General features: G+C 42.2%; 1 protein-coding gene, 1 non-coding gene and 1 pseudogene across 2 annotated transcripts; 1 reads left to right on the top strand and 2 right to left on the bottom strand.

The window, feature by feature from the left end:
* Positions 1 to 1,441: 1,441 nt before the first annotated feature.
* Positions 1,442 to 27,183, bottom strand: GDE1 (glycerophosphodiester phosphodiesterase 1). Its single transcript, XM_052661176.1, has 6 exons — positions 26,792 to 27,183; positions 11,064 to 11,239; positions 9,183 to 9,288; positions 6,225 to 6,317; positions 3,284 to 3,495; positions 1,442 to 2,064 (listed from the first exon to the last, which is right to left on the bottom strand). Exons 1-6 carry the CDS (start codon positions 27,050 to 27,052, stop codon positions 1,917 to 1,919), a joined length of 996 nt encoding a protein of 331 aa, XP_052517136.1. The 5' UTR covers positions 27,053 to 27,183; the 3' UTR covers positions 1,442 to 1,916.
* Positions 16,096 to 17,612, top strand: LOC128068011 (coronin-2A-like; annotated as a pseudogene).
* LOC128044106 (U6 spliceosomal RNA) lies at positions 23,066 to 23,172 on the bottom strand. Its single transcript, XR_008199074.1, has one exon. It is a non-coding gene; the product is annotated as a U6 spliceosomal RNA (small nuclear RNA).

Raw genomic sequence — 27,183 nt, 5'->3', positions numbered from 1 at the left:
CAAAGTCAAGACCGGAAACTCTGACTCTCAAAGGGTCTTCACACCACAGAAGCGATGCTGTGAACTCTGTACTGCCCCAAGATAATCCCTTCCCTGTCAGTTGCCGTGTAGTCTCTGCAGGTAGGCCAAAGGGGAAATTCAGCCCACAGATGTCTTCTTTGGCCCCTTTCTCTTCTGTCACCTCTCCAGTCGTAACTTGGCGTGCAGGTCATGCAGCTTGGATATGTTCCAGTCATTGGATCTTTGTTATTTTAAAATTCAAGAAAATTCACTTGTAAACATCCCAAGTGTGATTTACTGCCCTCCTGCCAACACCAACTATAGCATTATCAGTCTGCTTTTCACCACCATCTAGCTGTGTGGGCTGATGGCCTTGTGTGAGCTGATGGCCTTGCTGCTGCATGTGTGAGGTGGGGAACCTATTAGGATTCAGGAGGGAAGTCACGACGAAGCTGTGGGCCTGTGATCAAGGCTAAGGGAGCTGAACAGGGGGTGGAGTGGGGGAGGGAGGTAGAGGAGAGAGAGCTTTGCAATTTTTACTCAACTTCATTTTAAATATTGCTACTTAAGTTCACAGTGTGATGCCTGGAAGCTCACGTGGGAAAGTGCAGGCCTGGGAATCAAGGGCTCTATGTTATAAAGGTAGACAGAGTGAGTGGTTCTCTGAACTGACTGACCTGGATTTGAGTAGCAATAACACCAAGGAATATGACATCCTGGGTAAGTGCTTCAGTTTTTTAACTTCGTAGTGCCTCAATTTCCTTATCAGTAAAAAGAGGTTAATATCTCTTAAGATTTTTGTGAAGGTTAATTAAAATAACATATATTAAACTACTAAAATTACTCATAAATAGTAAACAAGGAATTTTATCATGAGATCAGGCTCTACGTCACCAGCTGTCATTTCTGGGACCCTTCCCTTCCACAGATTTTACTTTTCTCATCTGTAAAATGAGGCTAAGCCTAGATGTTCCTGAAGTTTCTTCCAGTTGTCTGAACAACTGTTGTAAGAGTAGCTTGAAAGGGTACAACTCTGCCCCCTAGTGGTTTGAAGCTCTTATTTCTAGATACCATCAACAATTCCTCAGACTGGTGTCAAGACTTCCCTACCATTTTCATTTTCTTCCCTATCATCTGGCTTCCCTTGTAGCTCAGGCAGTAAAGAATCTGCCTGCAATGCAGGAGACCTGGGTTCGATCTCTGGGTTTGGAAGATTCCCTAGAGAAGGAAATGGAAACCCACTCCAGGATTCTTGCCTGGAGAATCCATGGACAGAGGAGCCTGGTGGACTACAGTCCATGGGGTCTCAAGAGTCTGACACGACTCAGCAACCAAACAACAATGTCTCATCAGTAGCCCTGGTCACTGGACTGACAACAGCAGCTCCCCTAAATTTTCCAGATCAGGATATGATGCTTGGTACACGGTTTTCCCTTAGTGCTCCTTTTAATGATTTTATTAGTATGGTCACAAGTTTGATGTCTACAGTACATTGATAATGTAGCTAGATACAAACATCTTAAGTAAGTAAATTACGTAAGTGTGTCAAGTTTTAAAATGTCAACTCCGAGTGATCATGCGTTTCCCATGCATTTGCATCTGCACCCCCACATTGCACAATACAATCTGTGCTTATCTTCACTGGGTCTTGAAGTGTGCCTCCTCTAAGTCAGGGCAGGAGTGTTGTGCCTTTTTGCAGACCCAGACTTTGAAGAGCATCAATTTTGAACTCAGGCATTCCATGGAGCATGGTGGCTACACTGGGTTTTGCTTTGGTTCAGGTGAAAACCCAGTTACGACTATTGCTTATGTGAGCCGCCTGATCCCTCAAGGGCTTGGCTTTACTGATGTCCCTGGCGTGAGGCCCACAGACAGTTTCTGTAATTATGTTTCCTCCCTGGGGTGGGGGGAGAAGTCTAGAATTCAGGTGTGCAGTCTTCCAACATGCTGTCAGTGATATAGCTGGAACCAAGATGAGACTCATAGTAACTTTTTTCATCAAAAGTATTAACAGTCCAAGCAACAACCTGAATGCCTTTAGCGGACCACTTCTTCACATAGTCCCTGGAGAAAGAGGAAAATCAACCATTAGAATAATGCCAACTGTCCCAGAAATCTCTAATGGTCTTTAAGTACGATATTCACGGAGGACTAACAGCATCCAGGAGGAGCCTCTTAACCGGCCTCTACATTGCAGCCAGACTATTCCAAGCCCAGCATGAGTGCCTCCCCCACACGGCCGCAGCTTTAAACACTTCAGCCACCTCCTAAAAACCATGCCTTGCTGCCACGTGCCCCTACTGGAGGCTGTAAGCAGTGGCCTAGCCTCACCTGTTTCTTTGGCCTCATCTTATGCCACATTCCCTCTTTCTTTTCTGTGCGTGAACTGATTTTTCGTCCAATTCCTTGCAAGAAACAGGCTCTTTCCTGCCATAACACTTTGGCACGTGTTTTCCCCCGACTTGGATCTCGACCCCTACCCTCCTCAATTCCCTTCAGATCTTAGCTTAGTTGTTTAGCTGTTACTTCCGTGAGGATGTTTTCCCTGACTCCTTTACTAGGAGAAATTGAACAGTATACATGCACTCGTCTCCCCTATATAGCATTTATCTTAGCTGTAATTTAATATTTATTGGATCGCTTTTTGATTAGCATCTCTCTCTTCCTCTTGACTATAAACTCCATGAGGGCAGACTAGGGCTTCCTTTTTTTCACCACAGGCATCATCAGCTTCTTACTACAGGATCTTGTAATACCACAGGCATACACCAAGTATCTACTGAACTGAATGCATGCATGCCTGAAATAATATAAAACTTAAAAACTAAAACCATCTGAAATACACAGCCATAAAACTACCAAAACAGATTCAGAGAATGCTAACAGTTTAGGGAATGGAAAGTTTCTCAGAAGCAATGGAGTGGAGCCTGTAGGAAAGCTAGGAGAGATGAGGCAGGTGCCCACAAGACGTCTTCCCTGGATCCTGTGTTTGTTTTTAAAGGGAGCCAATCACAAGGAAATACAATTTCTTTGTTTCTGTTGTCATAGTTTGATACTATTTCTTTAAAATGCACTAAAAAACAAGAATAATTGATCAGTATCTTTTGGAGACAGTGAAATAGGCCTGAACTCTTCCCACCTAAGCAGCTAATGGCATTCCAAATTAATAAAGGCATGGCTGGCTCTGTGGGTGGGAACCAATGCAGGTGTCCACTGCTAATCCTCCTTTTCAAGAAGAACATTCAGGAAATGTGTCAGGAGAAGATAAAATCTTCCAACTTACGGAGATATAAAATCCTTTTGTGCTAGGAAAGCTGAAACTCCACACAGGTACCACAAGATATTATGCATACTCCAATCGAGCAAAATGTCCAATGCCACAAACATGGACTGTTTCCAGAAAGATTCAAAGCGCGGTTTCCCATCTCCTGTGTGGCTAAGGCTCCAAGGTCTATGAATTAAAGCTGTTACTACATTCTGATCTGTTTGCCTCATCTGAAAAGAAATTTGGGGAAAGAAAGCCATAATCACAACTTAACTCTAATACCTCTCATTTGCTCTATTTAGCCAATGTACTTCTTTCTGAACGAGGTGGTCATGGGTAGTATGCTGCCCCCATGTCTACTAAATAATCTATCATACATCCTTTGAGAAAATAATGTGTTAGATGTAAAGATGTAAATATACAATATAGACACTTCCTCCACAATCCTAAAAGAATTGCAATCCTATCTTTACAATGAGAACATTACAATTTCAGGATCAAACTTTAACAATGTCACAAAGAGTAATAACTTTTAATTGGATATGGATTTAAACTATGGCTAGAGATAATCAGAATGCAATTAGGATGAAACCACGACCATTTCAAGATGGGCTGGTTAGTTTTTGATCCTTTTTAGAGAAAATTGCTAAAAAAAGGCGTGGGGGTGGGGAAATGGGCTGAGAGATGTGAGAAGAGACAAGTGGGGGCAGGGACGAAGACAAAGCAATGGAGAGACGGGGATGCGGATAGAATTCTTTCAGTCTGTGCTCTATGCTGCTCTGGAAAACGTATCACACATTTTAAAGGTCTGTGGTTAAGGAAGTTTGGGAAACGCTGATTCAAATGTCTGAAAGCCCCACTACACTATTCATCTCAATGACACTTTATATCTCAGCAGGCTCCACCCTTACTGTAAAATTTTAAATATATGCTATGTTGGCCATTGTTGGGGAACCAACTCATTGTTTTGGAAACTGGTGAACAAAGGGCAAAATTAAGCATTTATTTGCTACTGAGTAGCTAAATCATAGATGAGAGCTCTTTTCTACAGAAGAATTCTACCTAGCTAATGTGCTTAGTTGCTCAGCCGTGTCTGACTCTTTGCGACCCTATGGACTGTGTAGCCCGCCAGGCTCCTCTGTCCATGGGGATTCTCCAGGCAAGAATACTGAAGTGGGTTGACATGCCCTCCTGCAGGGGATCTTCACAATCCAGGGATTGAACCCAGGTCTTCCACATTGCAGGCGCCACCATGGAAGCCCATGAATACTGGAGTGGGTAGTCTATCCATTCTCCAGGGGACCTTCCCGACACAGGAATCGAACCGGGGTCTCCTGCATTGCAGGCATTCTTTACCAGCTGAGCTAACAGGGAAGCCCCTAATCTACCTAATACATGAAGAATATATGACAGATTTAAAATATTGATATTATAACAACTGCTAGTAAATTGCCAGAACTGGCCACTGGCATCAATAGCAGCTGCTGACAACACAAGTCAGTAAGACTTATGTACCTCCTGATGGGAAAAGACCCTCACTTAAGAAATTACCTTGCCAAGAATAATTAAACCTAATTTGGACTGCAAGGAGATCCAACCAGTCCATTCTGAAGGAGATCAACCCTGGGATTTCTTTGGAAGGAATGATGCTAAAGCTGAAGCTCCAGTATTTTGGCCACCTCATGCGAAGAGTTGACTCACTGGAAAAGACTCTGACGCTGGGAGGGATTGGGGGCAGGTGGAGAAGGGGACAACCGAGGATGAGACAGCTGGATGGCATCAATGACTCAATGGACGTGAGTCTGAGTGAACTCCAGGAGATGGTGATGGACACGGAGGCCTGGCTGTGATTCAAGGGGTCGCAAAGAGTCGGACATGACTGAGCGACTGAAGTGAACTGAACTGAATCTGATTTATAGCCATCACTACCAATTTATAGGAAATATACAGAGGAGACAATGTGTTCAATTGTATCATGGCATAATTTGCAAAATCCAGACTGGTAAATAAACTCTACAAAACAGTCTGCTTTCTTCAATAAATATATCACAAGGCGGGGGTGGGGGGACAAAATTTACAGGTTTTAAGATTTAAATTCTAACATGAAATTCTTATTTGGGTCCTGATTCAAATTAAAAAAAAAAAACTATGATATTTGTGAGACAAATGAAAATTTATACATTGGATATTTGATGATCTTAAGGACTTCCTGTTAATGGTTTTAGATGGGATAATGATATCATGATTATGTTTTTTAAAGATATTTACTGCAATTTTTATGGATGAAATGTCTGGAATCTGCTTCCAAATAACACTGGGGATAAATGGGATTATGGATGAAACAAAGATTACTGTTAAAGAGGGCTCACTCTACCATCTACATATTTCCAATTAAGGCATATTTTAAATTGTCTGTTATAAGTAAGACATTTTTTAAAAAGGTCTATTCTGCTGTTACTTAGTAAGATGCAGAGATATATAATTCTTTCTGTTCTGAGAATGCTTACCAAAGTAATCTGAATGAGTTATAAACATAAAGTGAAAGTGAAGTCGCTCAGTCGTGTCCGACTCTTTGCGACCCCATGGACTGTAGCCCACCAGGCTCCTCCGTCCATGGGATTCTCCAGGCAAGAATACTGGAGTGGGGTGCCATTTCCTTCTCCAGGGGATCTTCCCAACCCAGGGATCGAACCCAGGTCTCCCGCATTGCAGGCAGACGCTTTAACCTCTGAGCCACCAGGGAAGCCCTTATAAACATAAGAGGAGGAGCTAAAAAGGAATCAAGGCACTTTAAAATGGGGTCCAAGTACCCTGCCCTTCCCAAATTTTGTTAAAAGAGGGGTCTCTTTAATTGATTCAGTTCAGTTTAATAGGCATCTATCTTATGCTTATTTAGTCCATTGCTATTATCACCACCAACTAACATAATATTAAATACAACAAAACCCCAGAATTTTACCTTATAGATAACTTCTGGCAAGAAAGAGCAGACGATACTATTATTGTATAGTTTAGGAAATTCCATATACACTTTTTTTAGAGCATCAGTAGCCTGTAAAACAGAGAGATTCATGTATTTAAAATCTATTAAAATGTAGTCCCAGCCAGTTAACTACTGTATCATTAAGTACAATTCTATTAACTACATCAGAAGTTTACTAATATATGGGGATGTTCAAAGGAGTATTGGTAGATTGCATTATCCACTAGGATGCATTTTAAACTCATACCAGCAGATAAGTAAGCAGCTGGATACTGCTGCTTTACTATTTTGTTGAGAGGCTCACCTCCTTCTGTCATACTTTGGAAAAATATGGCAGACTACAGGCCAGTGGAGGCTGCAAGCAAAATTTTAAGTCTTTTCCTTATATCCCAGCTTAGCCACTAGGAAAGGTCCTTTTTTTCCTACAACTCTATCACTCTCTGCCTTTCCTAGCTGAAGCAGGAGTCAACCAGTCTGGGAACTAGAAAGGATAGATTTTCTCAGTCCAGAGAGAGGAAACATCTGAGAGGAAATGTCACCCATCACCAGCATGGAGGGAGAAGCAATGGGACAGGGAGAAACTGGGGAGAGCTGGAAGTCGCCCAACTCTTCCCAGGATGAGCAGAAGTTTCTTTTTGTAGCAGTCCAGGTACTAAATGACAAGAAATGACACAATTAAAATACTGGCATTGTGTAACCTTTATTGAATTAAGAGACCTGGCCATTGAACAACAGTAGCAGCTAACAACAGAGGTGTCCAGATGTTAAGTGGACTGTAAAGTTGTTACATCATAATTTTTGAAATCCCCCTAATTTCTGGAGAATCACATTTAACCTATAACCAAATATAAGCAATGAAATGCAATACAAAAAATAAGAAAGAAATTATTCATGTCATGCTTCCCTTCACTAATATCACAAAGTATGCGCTAGAGAGTTGAAGTCATTTTCAACCAACACACGCTGTATGTGATGTTTCATCTAGATTCTTTATCTAACTCTCATAATGACCTTACATGGTCATTTCTTATGTTGTTCCCTCTTTGCCCACAAGGAAACTGAACCCGATCAAGGTTAACACTACGCTGTAGGAAGTGACAGTTCAGTCATGATCTCCAACGCCTGTGATCTCGGTCCTGCACTGCAGCTCCAATTTGCTGCTGACACCTGTTTCTTCATAGTCCTGTCCTGGTGAATCAGATCACGATGTTCTGTCCAAAGCTGCCCAAACCATCTATGAACACCCAGCCAGAAAGCTCAAACGGCAATACCTGGATTAAAAAACAAAATTTCTTCTCCTCCCTCACCCCTCCTTGTCTAAGAAAATAAGCAAGAAGGTCAGTACACTGTGGGTCAAACGTAGGGCCTATCAGGGTTTCTAAACGTGGTCCATATCATCAAAAAAACCTAAGGTGCCCATTAAAAATACATGTTCCTTGAGCCCACGATCTGAGCCATTTTTAGGATTTAATCTCTGAGTGGGGTGGCCTAGGAATTTGTATTTTCAATATGTATTCCTGGTGATTCTGATGCAGACTGACTGAAAAACCTAGATATAGAGGACCATCAGTTTACCAAAATAATAAATTAGCCAGAGCACCCTTCTCCTCTTTCTTCAAAAATGGGAGTTTATTGTACTTAAGTTAGAGGTTCATATTTCAGGTTTTAACAATTATTTTCAATTTTAAATAAAAATTGTTTTTAACATTTTTTATTTTTAATAAAAGTTGGTATCATTAGAACTCTCCAGGATTTCACAGGCAAGGATAATGGAGTAGGTTGCCATTCCCTTCTCCAGGGGATCTTCCTGACCCAGTGAGCAAACCTGTGTCTCCTGCTTTGGCAGGCGGATTCTTTACCACTGAGCCACCTGGAGAGCCCCTAGCTGGTCATAACTGATCATAATTATGACTGGGGGGAAATACCCCAGTTGTATAAATGCAGAAAAATATATTTGTACTTGAAAAGTTAAGAGAACAAACATAATATGAACCATATTTTCCCACTGATTTCCACTGCAATAATGTGTTATTATGTATAAAAGTGTATGTTCTAAAAGTTATACAAATCTTACTTGAAATGTAATACCATATTTAAAAGAATTATAGTAAATAACTGCTCAAGTCATAGAATAAAAACCTGTATGCAAGGGGGACTTCCCTGGTGGTCCAGAGGTTAAGACCGCCTGTCAATGCAGTGGACATAGTCTGCCATCTTCCCTGGTCCAGGAAGATCGCACAGGCTACTGAGCACCTAAGCCTGTGCACCTAGAACCTGTGCTCTGCGACAAGAGAAGCCACTGCAATGAGAAGTCCAAGCACCGTGATGAAGTCCAAGCACCCTGCTCGCACTAGAGTAAGCCTGTACACAGTAACGAAGACCGAGTACAGCCAACTAAAAAAAAAACAACCAAACACTATACATAAGGGACAGAAATCATACAAAAGGGGCACATCTTTGTAGAAGATAAATATCCTCTTATCTATCAGAAGCATTAAATCCAGGAGCTTTCTTTAAATTCAGTCCACAGCTCTCTATCTAAGACTCCTACCAGCCAGATCCAACCGGTCTCCTGTTCCACTTCTGAAGTTCTTTTCATGAGGTTACTAGAGTGGTCTATTCAAGAAGTGCCTCTTTACTGTTTATTTAGTATCTTCCGTGAATGTTTTATTCAAGTAAGAGAAACCTGACTCTTCTATTTCATGCTAGTTGTTGAGTAGGAGGAATTAAATAGTTCCATCAAAGTTTAAAAGGTCCATACTTTACTGCTTCCTTGAAGATGTGAATTTTTGCTTTGTAAACTTGCATTATGCAAATATAATTTGTAAAAATAATTTAAGAAGAAAATATAAATAAGAAAATATACAATTAATTTTGAAAGACTAGCAAATAAAGAGGTATTTTCAAAAGAGAATCCTATGGAATAAACTGTACCTTATATGCATGGCCCTTGACATCAAAGAAGATTGTGAGGTTATGGTTTAGGCACTCTGCAACGGCTTCTCTTAGGGTAGGGATCTTTTCATTAGGGAAATCATTCCTACAAGAGAGGGAAAAGGAATAGTACAATATAGGAAAAAAGGAAAGATAAAAATTAAATGAAACAGACATCTGACAAGTGTCTCCCAACCAAAGGAAGAGTGTTTTCACCAACTTCCTTTCTCTCATCATCCCAAAGTCCAAGGACAATTTACTGTATCTTCTTAAACCAAATTACAGATAGGCTAGGCCAAAGATCAGCAACAATAAAAATCATTTACTTTTCAGGCATTCACTGGATTTGTAATTAGTAACTTTAAAGGGCAGATTATATGCCATCTTTGGAGAACTCAAAGACTTAATTTTAAGATTGTGACTTCCCCAATAGAGTCTGATGCAGGAGAAATTCCTAGCAATACATATACATCTGTTAACTGTATTGTTATACATTTAAGTGCAACTTTAAAAAATAATTTTCTAATACATAATTTTTTTAAAAAGAAAAGGAAAGTTAAGTGCCTGACACACAAGAAATCAGCTTTTCTCACATAATGAAATTTCAGTCTACATGATTTAACGTATGCTAATTCAACCACATTATTCCAGCATTAAGATCTTGGTTTTAAAAAAGATAACTTATCTAAGCATTTTTGCTTTAAGTGTTGACTTTGAACTTTACATCTTAATAGCTGCTGCTGCTGCTGCTAAGTTGCTCCAGTCACGTCTGACTGTGTGACCCCAGAGACGCCAGCCCACCAGGCTCCCCTGTCCCTGGGATTCTCCAGGCAAGAACACTGGAGTGTGTTGCCATTTCCTTTTCCAATGCATGAAAGTGAAAAGTGAAAGTGAAGTCGCTCAGTCGTGTCCGACTCTTAGTGACCCCATGGACTGCAGCCCACCAGGCTCCTCTGTCCATAGGATTCTCCAGGCAAGAGTACTGGAGTGGGGTGCCATTGCCTTCTCCACATCTTAATAGCTACATCACTGTAGTATGGAAACCAGCCTTTCCCTCCCCTTTGGCAGAGCAATGAAGTAACTGTACTAGCAGACAGCAATTTCAGCAGCCCTGACTCAGAACTTTCAAATGTTATCAGTCTCCTTTCTAAAGTATGACTTTCTTTGGCTCACTTTTTCTTTCAGTTCCAAGGAAAAGAAAGTCCAAGCCATCTTGTGGGGAGGACAACAACTTAATCACTGGGTCAAATAAATTGACCAGAGAACTGATATAACATGAATTACAGTAAGGACACATTTTCCAGTATTACAAAGACAAGAGGAGAGGGATTTAAACAGTCACATTACAAAGTATATCATCCAGTATACCAATTGCAAGGTTTTTATATAGCTGTTAATGGTGGGATGGGCATGGGTTCTGTGGTCATACACGTTTGAGAAACACTAAATTAAAGCTAAGAATTGATTGAGAGGGATACAATGACAGATGTATCCCTAAGGGAAACATCTAAAGTATACAGTGTTTGATCTTATTTGATCATAGAACCCTTTTCTTCCGGAACATCTTACAGGACTAGCTCTGATATACATACATACATACACACACACATGTAGACATTTGTGACAGTACAAAGTAATTGCCATGTTAAGAGTATTGTCTTGAGAACAATTCTGAATCAAATTTGGCCTCAGTGGGAAAAGATGAAAAACATCTTATTTCTGTTGTTCCTGGCACATGCTTGTTACTTGGGAAACTTGTATATAGTGGAAAACAAACATAACAAAACAACTCTCCTGGAGCAGAATTAGAAGGTGCCAGTGTCTTGATGTGATCTCCAACACAAGCTGAAAGATATGTTTAGGCGGCAATACACCACTTACCTTAATCTGTGATTTGCTGCAGGATTAAGCTTCCTAATTTGTTCAAATGTCAAATCACACAGTCGACCGGTGCCATCAGTCGTCCTATCTACTGTGCTATCGTGCATTAAGACAGGAATCCCGTCAGAAGTAAACTCAAGGTCCAGTTCCACGCCTGCTGCTCCATTCTTAGCTGCCTTAACAAAAACACCGATGATTTTACTGTCAAGTGGGCACAGATGTCATTTTGCAATCCAAGCACTCAAGATGACCATCAGGGCTGGCTGAGCAGACTGTTTCTTTTACTGATTCTATTCCCTTCCTATACCAAATAGCAATCCAACCTGTTTTTTTCATGGATGTTAACTTTACTTCAATACAAGTAAGGTTAGGTGGAGCTAGTGGTAAAGAACCCGCCTGCCAAGGCAGGAGACTTAAAGACCAGTTGTCTGGGTCAGGAAGATCCCCTGTAGGAGGGTATGGCAACCCACTCCAGTATTCTTGCCTGAAGGCTCTCAAGGACAGAGGAGCCTGGCGGGCTACAGTCCATAGGGTCACACAGAGTCGGACACGGCTCAATGACTTAGTACGGCACAGCACAAGGTTTAGAATGTCAGTGTAAGTAATTCCATAAAAACTTTGACTTCCCCACTTTTCTCCTACTCAGACTGGCAAATGGGGAGACTTTTGGAATTTGTTTTCTCTGGTTGCTTTAACTATACAGGCCATTAATGGCTCACAATTACAAATATTTAGTCAAATTTCACTGTTTACCCCCACTCTCTGGTATAGACTCTCTGATGATTCCTCTGTGTTTGTTGATTAGTTGGCTACTGCAATACTTTGGCATAAACTGGATGAGTCAGGTTTTTGTTGGGTTAACTCCATCCTCTAGAGCAGAAACACCAAGCCTGCTTCTAGGAGACACTGCATTTGTTAATGTGAGCAGCACTGGCTGTTGGCCAACAAGTGGGTGAGCCCAATACGGCACAGAAGGATTATCTAAAAATAGAACAGGAACATAAAGTTTGAGGGGCCACACTCCTCTGAGACACACTGTCCAACATTTGCTTCCTTCGCTTCTTTGAGACAATGAAGATATGAAATGTTCAGTGTGATAAAGACCTTAAAGTTAAAATAAATTTTTGTAATTATGCCAAAACATGAAATAATCTTTTTAATTAGGCAAAAAAGGCTTAATGGATATTAACATTTTGCCATATTTGCTTCAACCTCTTGCTGCCCTAAAACAATAATATGTATTATTTTCAGTCACTATTCTAACTGCTTTAAATGTATTAACTCATTTGATCATCACAAGCCTTTAGGAGGTACTATTAACGTGTTATTTAACTTATACACAGAGTACATCATGTGCAGTGCTGGGTTGGATGAAGCACAAACAGGAATCAAAATTGCTGGGAGAAATATCAATAACCTCAGATATGCAGATGACACCACCCTTATGGTGTTAACTGAAGAGGAACTAAAGAACCTCTTGATGAAAGTGAAAGAGGAGAGTGAAAAAGCTGGCTTAAAACTCAACATTCAAGAAACTAAGATCATGGCATCCGGTCCCATCACTTCGTGGCAAACAGATGGGGAAACAATGGAAACAGTGACAAACTTTATTTCCTTGGGCTTCAAAATCACTGCAGATGGTGACTGCAGCCATGAAATTGAAAGATGCTTGCTCCTTGGAAGAAAAGATAGGACAAACCTAGAAAGCATATTAAAAAGCAGAGACATTACTATGCTGACAAAGGTCCGTATAGTCAAAGCTATGGTTTTTCCAGTAGTCATGTATGGATATAAGAGTTGGACCATAAAGAAAGCTAAGTGCTGAAGAAGTGATGCTTTTGAACTGTGGTGTTGGACAAGACTCTTGAGAATCCCTTGGACTGCAAGGAGATCCAACCAGTAAATCCTAAAGGAAATCAGCCCTGAATATTCACTGGAAGGATTGATGCTGAAGCTGAAACTCCAATAATTTAGCCACCTGATGCAAAGAACTGACTCACTGGAAAAGACTCTGATGCTGGGAAAGATTGAAGGCAGGAGAAGGGGACGACAGAGGATTAGATGGTTGAAGAGCATCACCGACTTGGTGGACATGAGTTTGAGCAAGCTCTGGGAATTGCTGATGGACAAGGAAGCCTGGCATGCTGCAATCCGTGGGGTCGCAAAGAGCTGGACACGACTGAGTGACTGAACTGATTAACAGGCTCATTTTCAGATGAGGAAAACTGACAGAGATTCAGAAACTTGCTCTCAGATACACAAACAAGGATGTGGTAGAGGCTGCACTTTCTTTAAAAAAAAAAAATTTATTTATTTATTTGACTCCACCAGGTCTGAGGTGTGGCACGTGGAATCTTCACTGTGGCAATGTTAACTCTTAGCTGCGAGGCATGTGGGATCTAGTTTCCTGACCAAGGATCGAACCTGAGCCCCTTGAATTGGGAGCATGGAGTCTTAACCACTGAACTACCAGCAAAGTCCTGAGGCTACACTATAACCACATGACCTTACTATCATGTGGTACTTACTAGAGATACAGCTAGATACAGCTAAATCCCTACCCTCTTCTTCTCCAAAGGTAACTGCCAAGTGGACGTGCATTGTTTCCATATCAATCCCTTATAGGTCTTTATATATTTATTACACACTTAAGTGTCAATAAAAATATACAACACAGCAGTAGTGCATAGCAGACATTCAATAAATATTAGCTACTGTTATTATGCTCTTTTTAATGACTATAGTTGTAATACAGTCAAATTTATTATGTCCTTTATAGGTGGAGATTTGTCTATTTTACTTAAATCCTTTCTTAACCTCACTTATAAAGATAAATAACTATTTTTTTTAGGCTTCAAAGGTTGATTTTCACATATGTTACTAAGATTTCCCACTCTAAAAATCCCAATCCCAACACTAACTGGCTACGTCATCTAATTACTTATATTACTCTGGCCTGTTTTCATCGTTTTTATGATGATGCTTTTCTAAGGATCTTAAGCGTTGTTGTGAGAATTTAGAAATAATGCATGTATATAACCAAGCTTGGTGCCTGGCTCAGAGACAGCACTCAATATAAGCTATTATGACTAGAACTATATGCCTCAGCGGAAACGTCATTATTTAAGATGTAATGCTTACATGTACACTAATTAAAGGTACATCTTTTTATAAAAGTGTACCTTTTCTAACTTAAAAATATTATGCACTGGTAAATCAACACTGGTTATATATTTTATAACATAAAACAAGATCTCATTTCCAGTATTCACAGTGCATCTCTCTCACTGTAACACAAATGTTAACCTCATTCTTTGAGGCTAGTAATTAGGTTCAATTATACTTCCATTCATTACAGGCATTTTCATTTGGCTACCACACAAAAAATAACAATGGTGAGAGAATAGTACAATGTAGTATAGTAATTGACAAATAAACATATAATACAAATTCTTGTATTTTAGCAGTAACAATTAGTAATAGAATAGTATAGCACGGTATAGTAAGGTATAGTAATAGAAATCAGATCAAAGATTGCCTTAGGAGAGAGGCAGGAGTACAGGCTGACTCCAAAGAGAAGACATATGAACATTCTAGGGTGACGGAAATGAACTGAAGTGGTGGCTACCCAGGTATATGTTTATAAAAACTCATCGAAGTGTATACCGAAATATACCTTTAATTGTATGTAAATTATACTTAGACAAAACTGACTTTAAAGTATCTGCTTTAATAAAGTCATTGTATCTATTTATTGACCATGCTGTGCAGCTTGTGGGATCTTCATTCCCCTACCTCCTGTGTTGGAAGCCTGAAGTCTTAACCACTGGACTGCCAGGGAAGTTCCAAAGTCATCATATTCATATGGCTTTTGAGATACTATTCACATATCATAAAATTAATCCATTTAAAGTATACAATTCAATTTTTTTAAAGCGTGGTTGCAATTGTGCAACCATCACCACAATGAATTTCTGAACTTCCTCATCACCCCCGCTAAAAAAAACCCATACCCATTAGCAGTCAGTCCCTACTTCTCTCTCCAACCCTCCCAGTCCCTGGCAACTACTAATCTACTTCTCTCTCTGTGGCTTTGCCTACTCCAGACATTTTCTAAAAGCAGAATTATATAATATGCAATCTTCTGTGACTAGGTTCTTATACTTAGCACACTGTTTTCAAGGTTCATTCATGTTATACGTGTACAAGGACTTCATTCCTTTTCTGTGAAACAATATTCCATTGTGTGGATACAGCACATTTTATTCACCCTTTCATCAGCAGATGGACATTTCCGTTGTTTCCATTTTTTTGCTATTATGAATAATGCTGTGAACATTTTTGTTTTTTGCGAACATTCTTGTATGATGCACATTTTCACACGGTGCATGTTTTCAATGCTTTTGAATGTTTACCTAGGAGTGGAACTGCTGGTTCATATGGTAATTCTATACTTAACCTTCTGAGGAACTGCCAGACTAGTTTCCCATCATCAGTGTATGATGGTTCCAATTTCTCCATAATCTTGTCCATACTTCTTGTCTTTTTGCTTATACCTGTCCTAGTGGGTATGACAGGGAAAGGTACACCCAACTAAATGCAGAGTTCCAGAGAATAGCAAGGAGAGACAAGAAGGCATTCTTCCATGAACAATGCAAAGAAATACAGGAAAACAACAGAAGGGCAAAGACCAGAGATTTCTGCAAGAAAACTGGAAAAATCAAAGGAATATTTCATCCAAAGATGGGCAGAATAAAGGACAGAAACAGTAAAGACCTAATAGAAGCAGAGGAGATCAAGAAGAAATGGTAAGAATACATAGAAGAACTGTACACAAAAGATCACAATGACCCAGATAACCACGATGGTGTGGTCACTCACCCAGAGCCAGACATCCTGGAGCATGAAGTCCAATGGGCCTGAGGAAGCACTGCTGCCAATAAAGCTAGTGGAGGTGATGGGATTCCAGCAGAGCTATTTAAAATCCTAAAGGATGGGAGCGGCAGCTGCGAGGCACTGAAGTGACTTTAAGATGTCATTGCACCCCCAGTACCGGAGCTCCAAGTTCCGCCACATCTTTGGCAAACCAGCCAGCAAGAACTGCTATGACTCTGTGTCCATCACCCATAGCGTCCCAGACAATCATTTCTGTGCTGTGAACCCCAACTTCACTGCAGTTGTGACTGAGTGTACTGGTGGGGGTGCCTTCCTCATCATCCCCTTGCACTGGACAGGAAAGTTGGACCCCCACTACCTGAAGGTCTGCGGGCACAGAGGGAATGTCTTAGATGTCAGATGGAACCCTTTCAATGATTTTGAGATTGCCTCCTGTTCTGAAGATGCCATGATTAAAATCTGGGGCATCCCCAAGCAGCTGCTGACCAAGAACCTCACAGCCTTCAGGAGGGAGCTGGTGGGCCATGCCTGCAGAGGGCCTGGTGGAGTGGCACCCCACGGCTGCCAACATCCTCTTCAGCTCCAGCTACAACTACAAGGTGATGGTCTGGAACCTGGATTCAAAGAAGTCTGTAATCATGAGCCCCATGAAGACAATTAACTGTCACCAAGATGTGATCCTCTCCATGTCTTTCAACACTGCTGGCAGCCTGCTGGCCACTGCCTGTAAAGACCGCAAGATTCGGGTTCAGGATCCCTGAGCAGGGGCCATCCTCCAGGAAGCCAACCATAAAGGGCACCCAGCCAACAAAGTGCTGTTTCTGGGGAACCTGAAGAAGCTGCTGTCCACAGCACATCCCGAGGGAACAACCAGCAGATGGCCCGATGGGACCAGGACGACCTCTCTCTGTGCCTGGCACAGAGGGGGACCTCAGTGGCTCCCTGGGCGTGCTGTTTCCTGTCTATGATGCGGACACCAACATGCTGTACATGGTGGGGAAGGGAGACAGGAACATCCGCTACTATGAGATCAGTGCCAACAAACCTCACCTGAACTACCCGATGGACTACTGCTCTATAACCCACAGAAGGGGGTCGGGGTTGTACCAAAGACAGGTCTCGACGTGTCCTCCTGTGAGATCTTCCGTTTCTACAAGCTGATCACAACCAAAAGCCTCATCCATGACTGTACGCAGGCGGTCAGAATCCTACCAAGAGGACATCTACCCGCCAAAGGCCAGTGCCTAGCCCTCTCTCACAGCCCAGGAGTGGCTCAGTGGGATGAATAGAGCCCATCCTGATGTCATTTTAGGCCTGGTGCTGAGCCCGCAGCCTCTGCCCTCAGAGAGACCCCTCTCTGTCACCAGAGCCCCCACCTCACCTCTTCAACCAGACAGAAAGGCTGGTTGCAGAGGATGGCCAGAGGCCCTTCTCCCTGCTAGAGGAGAAGGCGCCAAGGTGGGCGGCAGAACATGGACTGGAGAAGAAAATCTGGCTCACAGATTAGAAACAGAGAACGAGCTGCTGCAGATATTCTATCGGCTTTAAGACGAAACCCAAAGGCTCTGGAAGCTGGTGACACAGGACAAGGTCCAGGCCAAACAGCTGGAACTGGAGATCAGAAACTTGTGGATGAGCTCACAGAGGCTCTGAGCAGAGTCCTCTGCCCTCCTCACCCTCAGGGACACCAACTGGCTCCACGGGGAGGTCCAGAACCAAACCACAGGTCCTCTGAGAACACCTACTGTTTCTATATTTTTTACTAGAAATGAAACTCTTGGTCACTGAAAGATTCCAGTGGGATCTGCTGCTGATTTTCCATTTGTCTTCTTGAAAAAAATGGTGTCTGAACTGACTCTTTTTAGATGATATCTTGCCTTCGGCTTACTTGTTTTGCACGATCCACGATAACTTCTGAAGGGGAAAACAATACTGTTAGCGCTGGAAGGACCTAGGAGGTGAAGCCGCCTCTGGTTTTCAAGCTGTGTTTCATTTCAAGGCGGGGTGGGGAAGGTTAAGCCAGGAGGGCTGTTTTGTAATATTGGCTTCTATGGAATACATAATTCTGCTATTACAAAGTAGAAGTTTGCAAAGCAAATAAATAAATAAAAAATCCTAAAAGATGATGCTATTAAAGTGCTGCACTCAATATGTCAGCAAATTTGGAAAACCCAGTAGTGGCCACAGGACTGGAAAAGGGCAGTTTTCAATCCAATTCCAAGGAAAGGCAAAGCCAAAGAATGTTCAAATTACCCTACAATTGCACTCAGTTCACATGCTAGCAAAATTATGCTCAAAATCCTTCAAGCTAGGCTTCAGCAGTATGTGAACAGAGAACTTCCAGATATACACTCCGGATTTAGAAAATGCAGAGGAACCAGAGGTCAAGTTGCCGACATCCACTGGCTCATAGAAAAAGCAAGGGAATTCCAAAAAAACATCTACTTCTGCTTCACTGACTTCACTCAAGCCTTTGACTGTGTGGATCACAACAAACTGGAAAATTCTTGAAGAGACAGAATACCAGACCACCTTACCTGCCTCCTGAGAAACCTGTATGCAGGTCAGGAAGCAACAGTTAGAAGTGGACATGAAACAGACTGGTTCCAAATAGGAAAAGGAGTACATCAAGGCTGTATATTGTCACCCTGCTTATTTAACTTATATGCAGAGTACATCAAGAGAAACGCTGGGCTGGAGGAAGCACAAGCTGGAATCAAGATTGCTGGGAGAAATATCAGTAACCCTGGATATGCAGATGACACCACCCTAATGGCAGAAAGTGAAGAGGATAAAGAGCCTCTTGATGAAAGTGGAAGGGGAGAGTGAAAAATCTGGCTTAAAACTCAGTATTAAAAAAACTAAAATCATGGCATCTGGTCCCATCACTTCATGACAAATAGAAGGGGAAAAGGTGGAAGCAGTCACAAACTTCCTCTTCTTGAGCTCTAAAATCACTGTGGATGGTGACTGTAGACAGGAAGTTAGAGGACGATTGCTTCTTGGCAAGAAAGCTATGACAGACCCAGACAGTGTGTTAATACAAAGCAAAGACATCACTTTGCCAACAAAGGTCCATACAATCAAGGCTATGGTCTTTCTAGTAGTCACGTACAGATGCGAGAGCTGGGTCATAAAGAAGGCAGAGCACCAAAGAATTGATGCTTTCAAACTGTGGTGCTAGAGAAGACACTTGAGAGTCCCTTGGACAGCAAGGAGATCAAACCAGTTGATCTTAAAGGAAATCAGTCCTGAATACTCACTGGAAGGAGATACTGAAGCTGAAACTCCAGTATTTTGGTCATCTGATGCAAACAGCTGACTCACTGAAAAAGACCCCAATGCTGGCCAAGATTGAAGGCAGAAGGAAAAGAGGGCAACAGAGGATGAGATGGTTGGATGGCATCACCGATTCAATGGCCATCAACTTGGGCAAACTCCAGATGGTGAGGGACAGAGAAGCCTGGTATGCTGCAGTCCATGGGGCCACAAAGAGTTGGACATGACTTGGCACCTGAACAACAACAAGGGTGTATGAAGTAGTATTTCACTGTGGTTTTGATTTGCATGTTTCCAATGGCTGACAGTGTTGCTCATCTTTTCTGATGGGCTACTTGTACACCACAATTCTTCCAACAAATGTCAATATTTATCGAGTGCCTACTATATATCAGGCACTGTTCTAAGTAGTGAGGAGATTGGTGAGCAATGAAAAAAAGGAACATGGATCTTGAATTTTAGTGGGGAGAAAGAGATTATCAACATGTTACATGTAATGATAAAAGTTTGAAAAAGAAAATGGAGGGTAATGTGAAAGTTAAGGCAGGCAGGAGTCACTAGACAAGGCAATCAGGGAAGGCCTGTTTAAGAATATGGTATCTGAGAACAAGACAGAAAGCCCAGAGATAAACCCACGACAAAGGGGGCGAGAATATACAATGGGGCAAAGATAGTCTCTTCATTAAGTGGTACTGGGAAAACTAGACGGCTACATGCAAGAGAATGAAACTAGATAAATCAAAATGGATTAAAGACCTAAACCATGATCAGAAACTATAAAACTCACAGGCAAAACATTCTGACATAAATAACAGCAGGATCTTCTATGACCTACCTTCTACAGTAATGGAAATAGAAACAAAAATAAACAGGTGGGACCTAGTGAAACTTAAAAGCTTTTACACAGCAAAGGAAACTATAAACAAGGTGAAGAGACAATCCTCAGAATGAGAAAAAACAATAGCAAATGAAACAGCTAACAAAGGATTAATTTCCAAAATAGACAAGCAGCTCATGCAACTGAATACCAGAAAAACAAAACCCAATCAAAAATGGGCAAAGGACCTAAACAGACATTTCTCCAGAGAAGACGTACTGCTGGCAATTAAACCATGAAAAGATGCTGAACATCAACTCACTATTACAGAAATGCAAATCAAAACTACAATGAGACATCACCTCCCATGGGTCAGATGGCCATCATCAAAAAAATCTACAGACAATAAATGCTGGAGGGGGTGTGGAGATAAGGGAACTCTCTTGCATTACTGGTGGGAAATGTAAACTGATTACAGCCAAAATGGAAGACAGTATGGAGATTCCTTAAAAAACTAGGAATAAAACTATTATATGACCCAATAATTGCACTACTGGGCCTATACCCTGAGAAAACCATAACTGAAAAAAATACATGTACCCCAAAGTTCACTACAGTACTATTTACTTGGAGTAGTAGGACACAGAAGCAACCTAGATGTCCACTGACAGATGAATGGATAAAGAAGCTGCGGTAGATAGATACAACGGACTACTACTAAGCCATAAAAGAAATCATTAGAGTCAGTGCTAATGAGGTGGATGAACCTAGAGCCTATTATACAAAATGAAGCTGTTAGAGAAACTGTGGTGGCGGAAACAGACAAGTGGCACTTGGAGATGCAGAACAGGGTTTATTCAGCACCAGTGCGGGCTCAGTGGAGTCACCTCCAGACTCCCCCCATCCCCCGCCCTCCTGTTCCCCCCTGCTCCCCCCAACCCTTGGCTCCGCCCCAGGCAGAAGCAATGGGCAAGCAAGATTACAGAAGCAGAGGTGGTGAGCGGTGAGCAAAAGCTGTTTAAGCAAGATAACAGGCAGAAGGCAGAAAGTTGTCCTTAGGACTTTCCCTCTCAAGCACCTCAGCCTCCTCCTACCCCCACAACCTGGGCCCCACCCCAGGCAGCTTAAGTTCCCGCAGAAGCAATGAGCAAGCAAGATTACAGAAGCAGGGGTGTTGAGGGGTGAGCAAAAGCTGTTTAAGCAAGATAACAGGCAGAAGGCAGAAAGTTGTTATTCTCAATGGGGGTTGGTATTCCAGTTGAGGGTTCCCACTTCAAACCAAGTCAGAAAGAGAAAAGCAAATATCATATATTAATACATACATGTGGAAACTAAAACATGGTACAGATGAATCTATTTGCAGGGCAGCAATGGAGACGCAGACATAGAGAAGAGACTTATGGAGACTCTGGGTAGTTGGGGGAAGGAAGAGGGTGGGATGGATGGAGAGAGTAGCATGGAAATACATACACTGCTAAATCGCTTCAGTCGTGTCCGACCCTGTGAGACCCCAGAGATGGCAGCCCACCAGGCTCCCCCGTCCCTGGGATTCTCCAGGCAAGAACACTGGAGTGGGTTGCCATTGCCTTCTCCAATGCATGAAAGTGAAAAGTGAAAGTGAAGTCACTCAGTCGCGTCCAACTCCTAGCGACCCCATGGACTGCAGCCCACCAGGCTCCTCCGTCCATGGGATTTACTCCGTCCACGAGTACTGGAGTGGGTTGCCATTGCCTTCTCCGTGCACTACCATATGTAAAATCGACAGCCAACTGGAATTTGCTTTATGACTCAGGGAATTCCAACCAGGGCTCTGTGACAACCTAGATGGGTGGGATGGGATGGGAGGTGTGAGGGATGTTCAAGAGGCAGGGGACATGTGTATACCTATGGTTGATTCATGTTGATGTATGGCAGAAACTCACACAATATTGTAAAGCAATTATCCTTCAATTAAAAATAGATAAATTAAGAAAAAAAAAGAATATGACATCTGAGCTGAGACTTTAGTCATAAAAGGGTGTCAACAATACAAAGATCCAGGAGAAAAGTTTTCTAAGTAAAAGAAATAGTGAGTATGATACAAACGCCACAAGGTAGAAAGGAGCCACAAAGGACCGACTGCCTGCAGGGATCTATTCCTCTTCTTCTTCCTGCTGGCAGAGAGCTGCTTTGGCCCGTGTTCAGTTGTCTCCTGTGTTGTAAGTGGACTATTACCAATCCCTCCTCAGGTGGGAGATGGAAAGACTGACAGAGAGCAACTGACTTCTGGAAAGACTTATGGAAGAGGGAGTGGAGTCTATTCTCGAGGTCAGATGGTGATCCATAAGAATATGAGGCCTGGGGTTGCAATGGTCACCTGGCAACTATCAATACAATGAGGGCTATCAATATAGTACAAATATGCCACAGGTGGCAGAGCAGACAGAGCTAGGAACCGAGTCCTCCACAATCACAAATTGCACAGCTGAATAAACCATCCTAGAAGTTACCTCTCCCAGACACACCTCTTATGGAATAAAGTCTGCTTATTGTTTGAAACATTTGAAGTTAAGACTTTCTATTGCATGAAGCTGAAAGCATCATTAATAAACGCCCAAGGTAGTTTAACCAAAAGGTTCAAAATAGAAAGTTGTTTTGATTTTATCTAAGTCCAAGAGAAAAACAACTGAAGGGTTTTCAAAATTGGCAGGATTTAATCTGAATTATACTTTTAAAGTAGTATAACTGTTAAAGCTGCACTCTGGTCCCTCTGTGGAGACTGAACTGCAGGTTTAATTTCATGCTTCAGTCACTAGTTGTAATTGTGAATCTTTCCGGAATGCATTCATTTCACCTCTCAAGTTTCTCCTTCTCTAGCTTTTCTTTTTTTTTGGGGGGGGGGGGGAGATGAATGGATTCAATTTTGTTTTTGCGTTTTATTTTTTTTTCTTTTTCTTTTTTAACTTTTTATTTTTACTTTATTTTACTTTATAATACTGTATTGGTTTTGCCATACATTGACATGAATCCAAAAAATATGGAACGCTTCACGAATTTGCGTGTCATCCTTGCGCAGGGGCCATGCTAATCTTCTCTGTATCGTTCCAATTTTAGTGTATGTGCTGCCGAAGCGAGCACCCTTCTCTAGCTATTCTATAACCTACCAGAAATTCTGCCACTGTCAAAATGTCTTCCCTGAATTTTTTACATAATGGAATGTTTAATATAAATTATGAGCTGCAAACAAGCACAGGGAGGAAGAACAGGACAAAAAACAAACTCTGAAGGGAATAAACTACATACTTCTTTTGAAGTCAAGAGGGATGTCTTCTGCAGTCTGTATTAGCTGTCTTCAGCAGCTAAATTCGATCGTGGCTAAACAGTTCACTGACAATGACCTCAAGCTAAATGACATCTCATTTCCTCTTGAAACCAGGAATCAGCTTGGAACAATGTTATTTAATCATAATTACATAAAGACATGTTCAACCTAAACACATAAGGTATGAATGGAATTCAGCTATAATTCCCTTGCAACACAACAAGATATGACACTCTATCCATGTATGTGTATTCTGCATACACATATTTCCACATTTAATATGGTTTATATTTAGTTGACGTGTTTCTGGCTAAACCACAACATCCACTGGTAAATACTTATGGATATCTTCTGTGCTCAACTAACACTGAGTTATACTTTAAGGCATGGACATGAACTTGGGCAAACTCCGGGAGATGGTAAGGGAAAGGGAAGCCTGGTGTGCTGTGTAGTCCATGGGATTGTGAAGAGTCAGCTATGACTTGGCCACTAAACAACAACATACTCTAAGGCAATTTACATAAGTTGAAATGAAAGCCAATAACAATAACAATTAATGTTTTTTTCTATAGTAATTATTCTTTTCATTGACAATTTTATCTCCTGTGTAGTTATGTTACTTCATCCAACCTTTCAGTCTGTTTAGAATGAGAAATACATTCTTCACTATCTTTATACTTATTTTTAAAATTTATTTCAATTGGATAATTACTTTACGATATTGTGATGGTTTTTGCCATACATCAGCATGAACTGGCCACAGGTATACACGTGTCCCCTCCCACCTCACTCCCCACCTCATCCTTACAGGTTGTTAGAGTTCTGGCTTTGGGTTCCCTGCATCATACATCAACCTCCCACTGGCTTTCTATTTCACATATGGCAATGTATATGTTTCAATGCTATTTTCTCAAAGCATCCACCTTCTCCTTCTCCCACTGTGCCCAAAAGTCTGTTTTTTAAAAATTATTTTTGCTTGTTTTTTTATTATTATTTTGTTCTTTATGTTTTTAGACTTATTTTTAAGCAGAATGCTAGAAGAGCTGCTCTGTCTCCCTTCTGTCACAAAGAACGAAAGGGAAAGAAGCATAAAAGACATAACTTGGTTTATAAACAGATGCCCTTCACCAAATTAAAACTGCCTTCTGACTCTCTCCTTCTTCAGACTTAAAACTTTTTACCTTTACTCTGTCTTTAGATTCTTGGCCCAAAGAGCTAACATTTGTGGAAGTCTTATCTTGGGCCGAGCACTTTATGTAGACTACTTTACTGAATCACAACTGATTCAGTAAAGTTCAGTTCAGTTCAGTCGCTCAGTCTTATCCGACTCTTTGCGACCGCATGATCGCAGCACACCAGGCCCTGTCCATTACCATCTCCCGGAGTTCACTCAAACTCACGTCCATCGAGTCGGTGATGTCATCCAGCCATCTCATCCTCTGTCGTCCCCTTCTCCTCCTGCCCCCAATCCCTCCCAGCATCAGAGTCTTTTCCAATGAGTCAGGTCTTCGCATGAGGTGGCCAAAGTACTGGAGTTTCAGCTTTAGCATCATTCCTTCCAAAGAAATCCAGGGCTGATCTCCTTTAGAATGGACTGGTTGGATCTCCTTGCAGTCCAAGGCGGATATTAACGTTATTCCCACTTTACAAATGAGGAAACTAAGGTCAGAGCTAGGATCAGAGGCAAGGTATCCTATGCTTGCTACATCCTACCCGTGACTCTGACTGCGACACAGAGCACTTAAGCAACTAGCTTACCACACAAAACTGTCTGTCCCCTAGCTGGACAAAGAAAGGTCACTCCAAATTCAACATACTGGAACATGAATATTCTAATCTACAACAAAGAACACTGGGGCTTGGAATCAGAAGGTGATACTGCGCAAGGGCCCTGTGGAGCTCGTGGGCACCGAGACTTATCTATCCCCCCACTTCTTGTATTATAGGAAACGGCTTTCAGTCCGCCTCCATGACCTTCCCTGAATTCCAAAGGGCAGATTCAAGCAGTTGTTAATCAGGGAAGGGAGTGGATGTGAGACCAGGGAGAAACAGTCAAGAGAAGTCCTGGGGCAAGGTCCTGTTTCCCTATCAACAATATCTTTGAGCTATTTACAGGTACTGAAACCCCCTCCAGGTGGGAGAATTTATGATTAACGATGGTATGCTGCCCAAAGCGTGTAGACCCCAGACCAGTTGGACCTGAAGGTTCAAGATGTTGACTCCGACTTACCTCACCACCAACCCATCAGAAGAATGTCCACGAGCTGATCATGCCCTCTGTGAACAATTACTATAAAACCTCTCACTATCTTCCCAAAGTGGGGACACATGGTTTTGAGGGTAGTAGCCCACTGTGGCTCCTTTCTCTTTCTACTTCATCCAAAACTGTCTCTGAGATTTCACTTGGCACCAGTGTATAGAGAAGCTGAGCTAACAGAATCAAAGGCTGAATTTGAGAAAGAGCTGTGTGTGTGTGAGCCAGTTTTCCTACTGACTCGATATTAAAATGTTTCAGAGAAATGAGAGGATCAGATATATTTTCACAGATGCAATAGCACCTAGACAACTGCAAAGCTCTCTTACTAAGCAAGCTATCATTATGATGAAGTCTGGAGACTGCCAAGAGAGCCTGGTGAAAAGGGGAGGCAGAAATCATCAGGCGTCCTGCTGCCAGGGTTGTCTGACCATGGGGATCCTGATAAGGAGACGACCTGGATACTCTGGAGGACAAATAAAGACAGCCCCTGTGAAAGTGATCCACTTAGAATATGTAAGCTAACCACTGACGAAGACTCTCCTTAACCAGGCCAGATTTCCGGTTTCATTCACACACCAGCCTTTGTTTAGCCCCTTGAAGTCAGGCCATATACTATTCTGTTATCTAAGGATCCCAACATCATTCGCCCCTCAGTACCTTTGCACTTGCTGTTTCCATTTCCTGGAGCACTTTCCCCCCAGATTCATGGGTAGCTCTTCATAATTACAGTTTCAGTTCAAAGGTCACTTTCCAACAGGATTTCTGTCTACAGTAGCATGACTTCTCCCTCTAGTCATTCCTTATTGCGTTAGCCTATTTCTTCATTGCACTCATTGCTCTCTTAAAAGTACCTCATTTATGTACTTACTTGTTTAAGGCCTGTCTCCCCTACTCCAACGCCAAGCTCTGTGAAAGCGGGGACCCTTTCTGTCTTGTTCATGACTATCCTCAGTACCTGGCATATAGCAAATACACAGGTATTTGCAGTGTTCCATAAATACTTGGAAGTCAGGAGATTTTCCGGCATTGAGATGGATTGATGGCCACTTGAATGTATTCTTTGTGGACGAATGGGGAATGGTAGGTCCATCATGAAAAGGCTGGGGAACCTTCGGAAAGGCAGGCAAAAGCCCAAGCTCCCAGGAGGGGCGTAGGGGCGGAAGGCATGGGGGACTCACCTGCCGAATGGCTGCCAGCGTGTTCTCCGGGGCGTCGTGGCTGCCTCCGCGGTGGGCGATAGCGGAAACGCGGTCCCGGGGCTTGAGCACCTGCATAGCCCTGCGGGAGGGCACCGGCTCAAAGCTGAAGAGGCGCAACAGGAGGTAGAGGCTGCCAGTGAAGAGGCAGGCATTGAAGGGACTGCGCGTCAGCAGCAGCAGCACCAGCAGCAGGAAGGAGAAGGGGCCCATGAGGCCCCCCTGTTCCTCCCACAGCCACATGCCGGCGCCCGCACCGGCACGGATGGGAGGCCCGGACCCGCCGGGCTCCCAGTACGGGAGACCGAGAAGCTAGGACGAGAGCCCAAAACGCCGGCTGCTGCCAGCACCCTTTGAGTGGATCAGCGCCGCAC

This window comes from Budorcas taxicolor, chromosome 2 (genome assembly GCF_023091745.1).
Source record: "Budorcas taxicolor isolate Tak-1 chromosome 2, Takin1.1, whole genome shotgun sequence".
Lineage (NCBI taxonomy): Eukaryota > Metazoa > Chordata > Mammalia > Artiodactyla > Bovidae > Budorcas > Budorcas taxicolor.
This window is presented reverse-complemented; position numbering and strand designations above follow the sequence as displayed.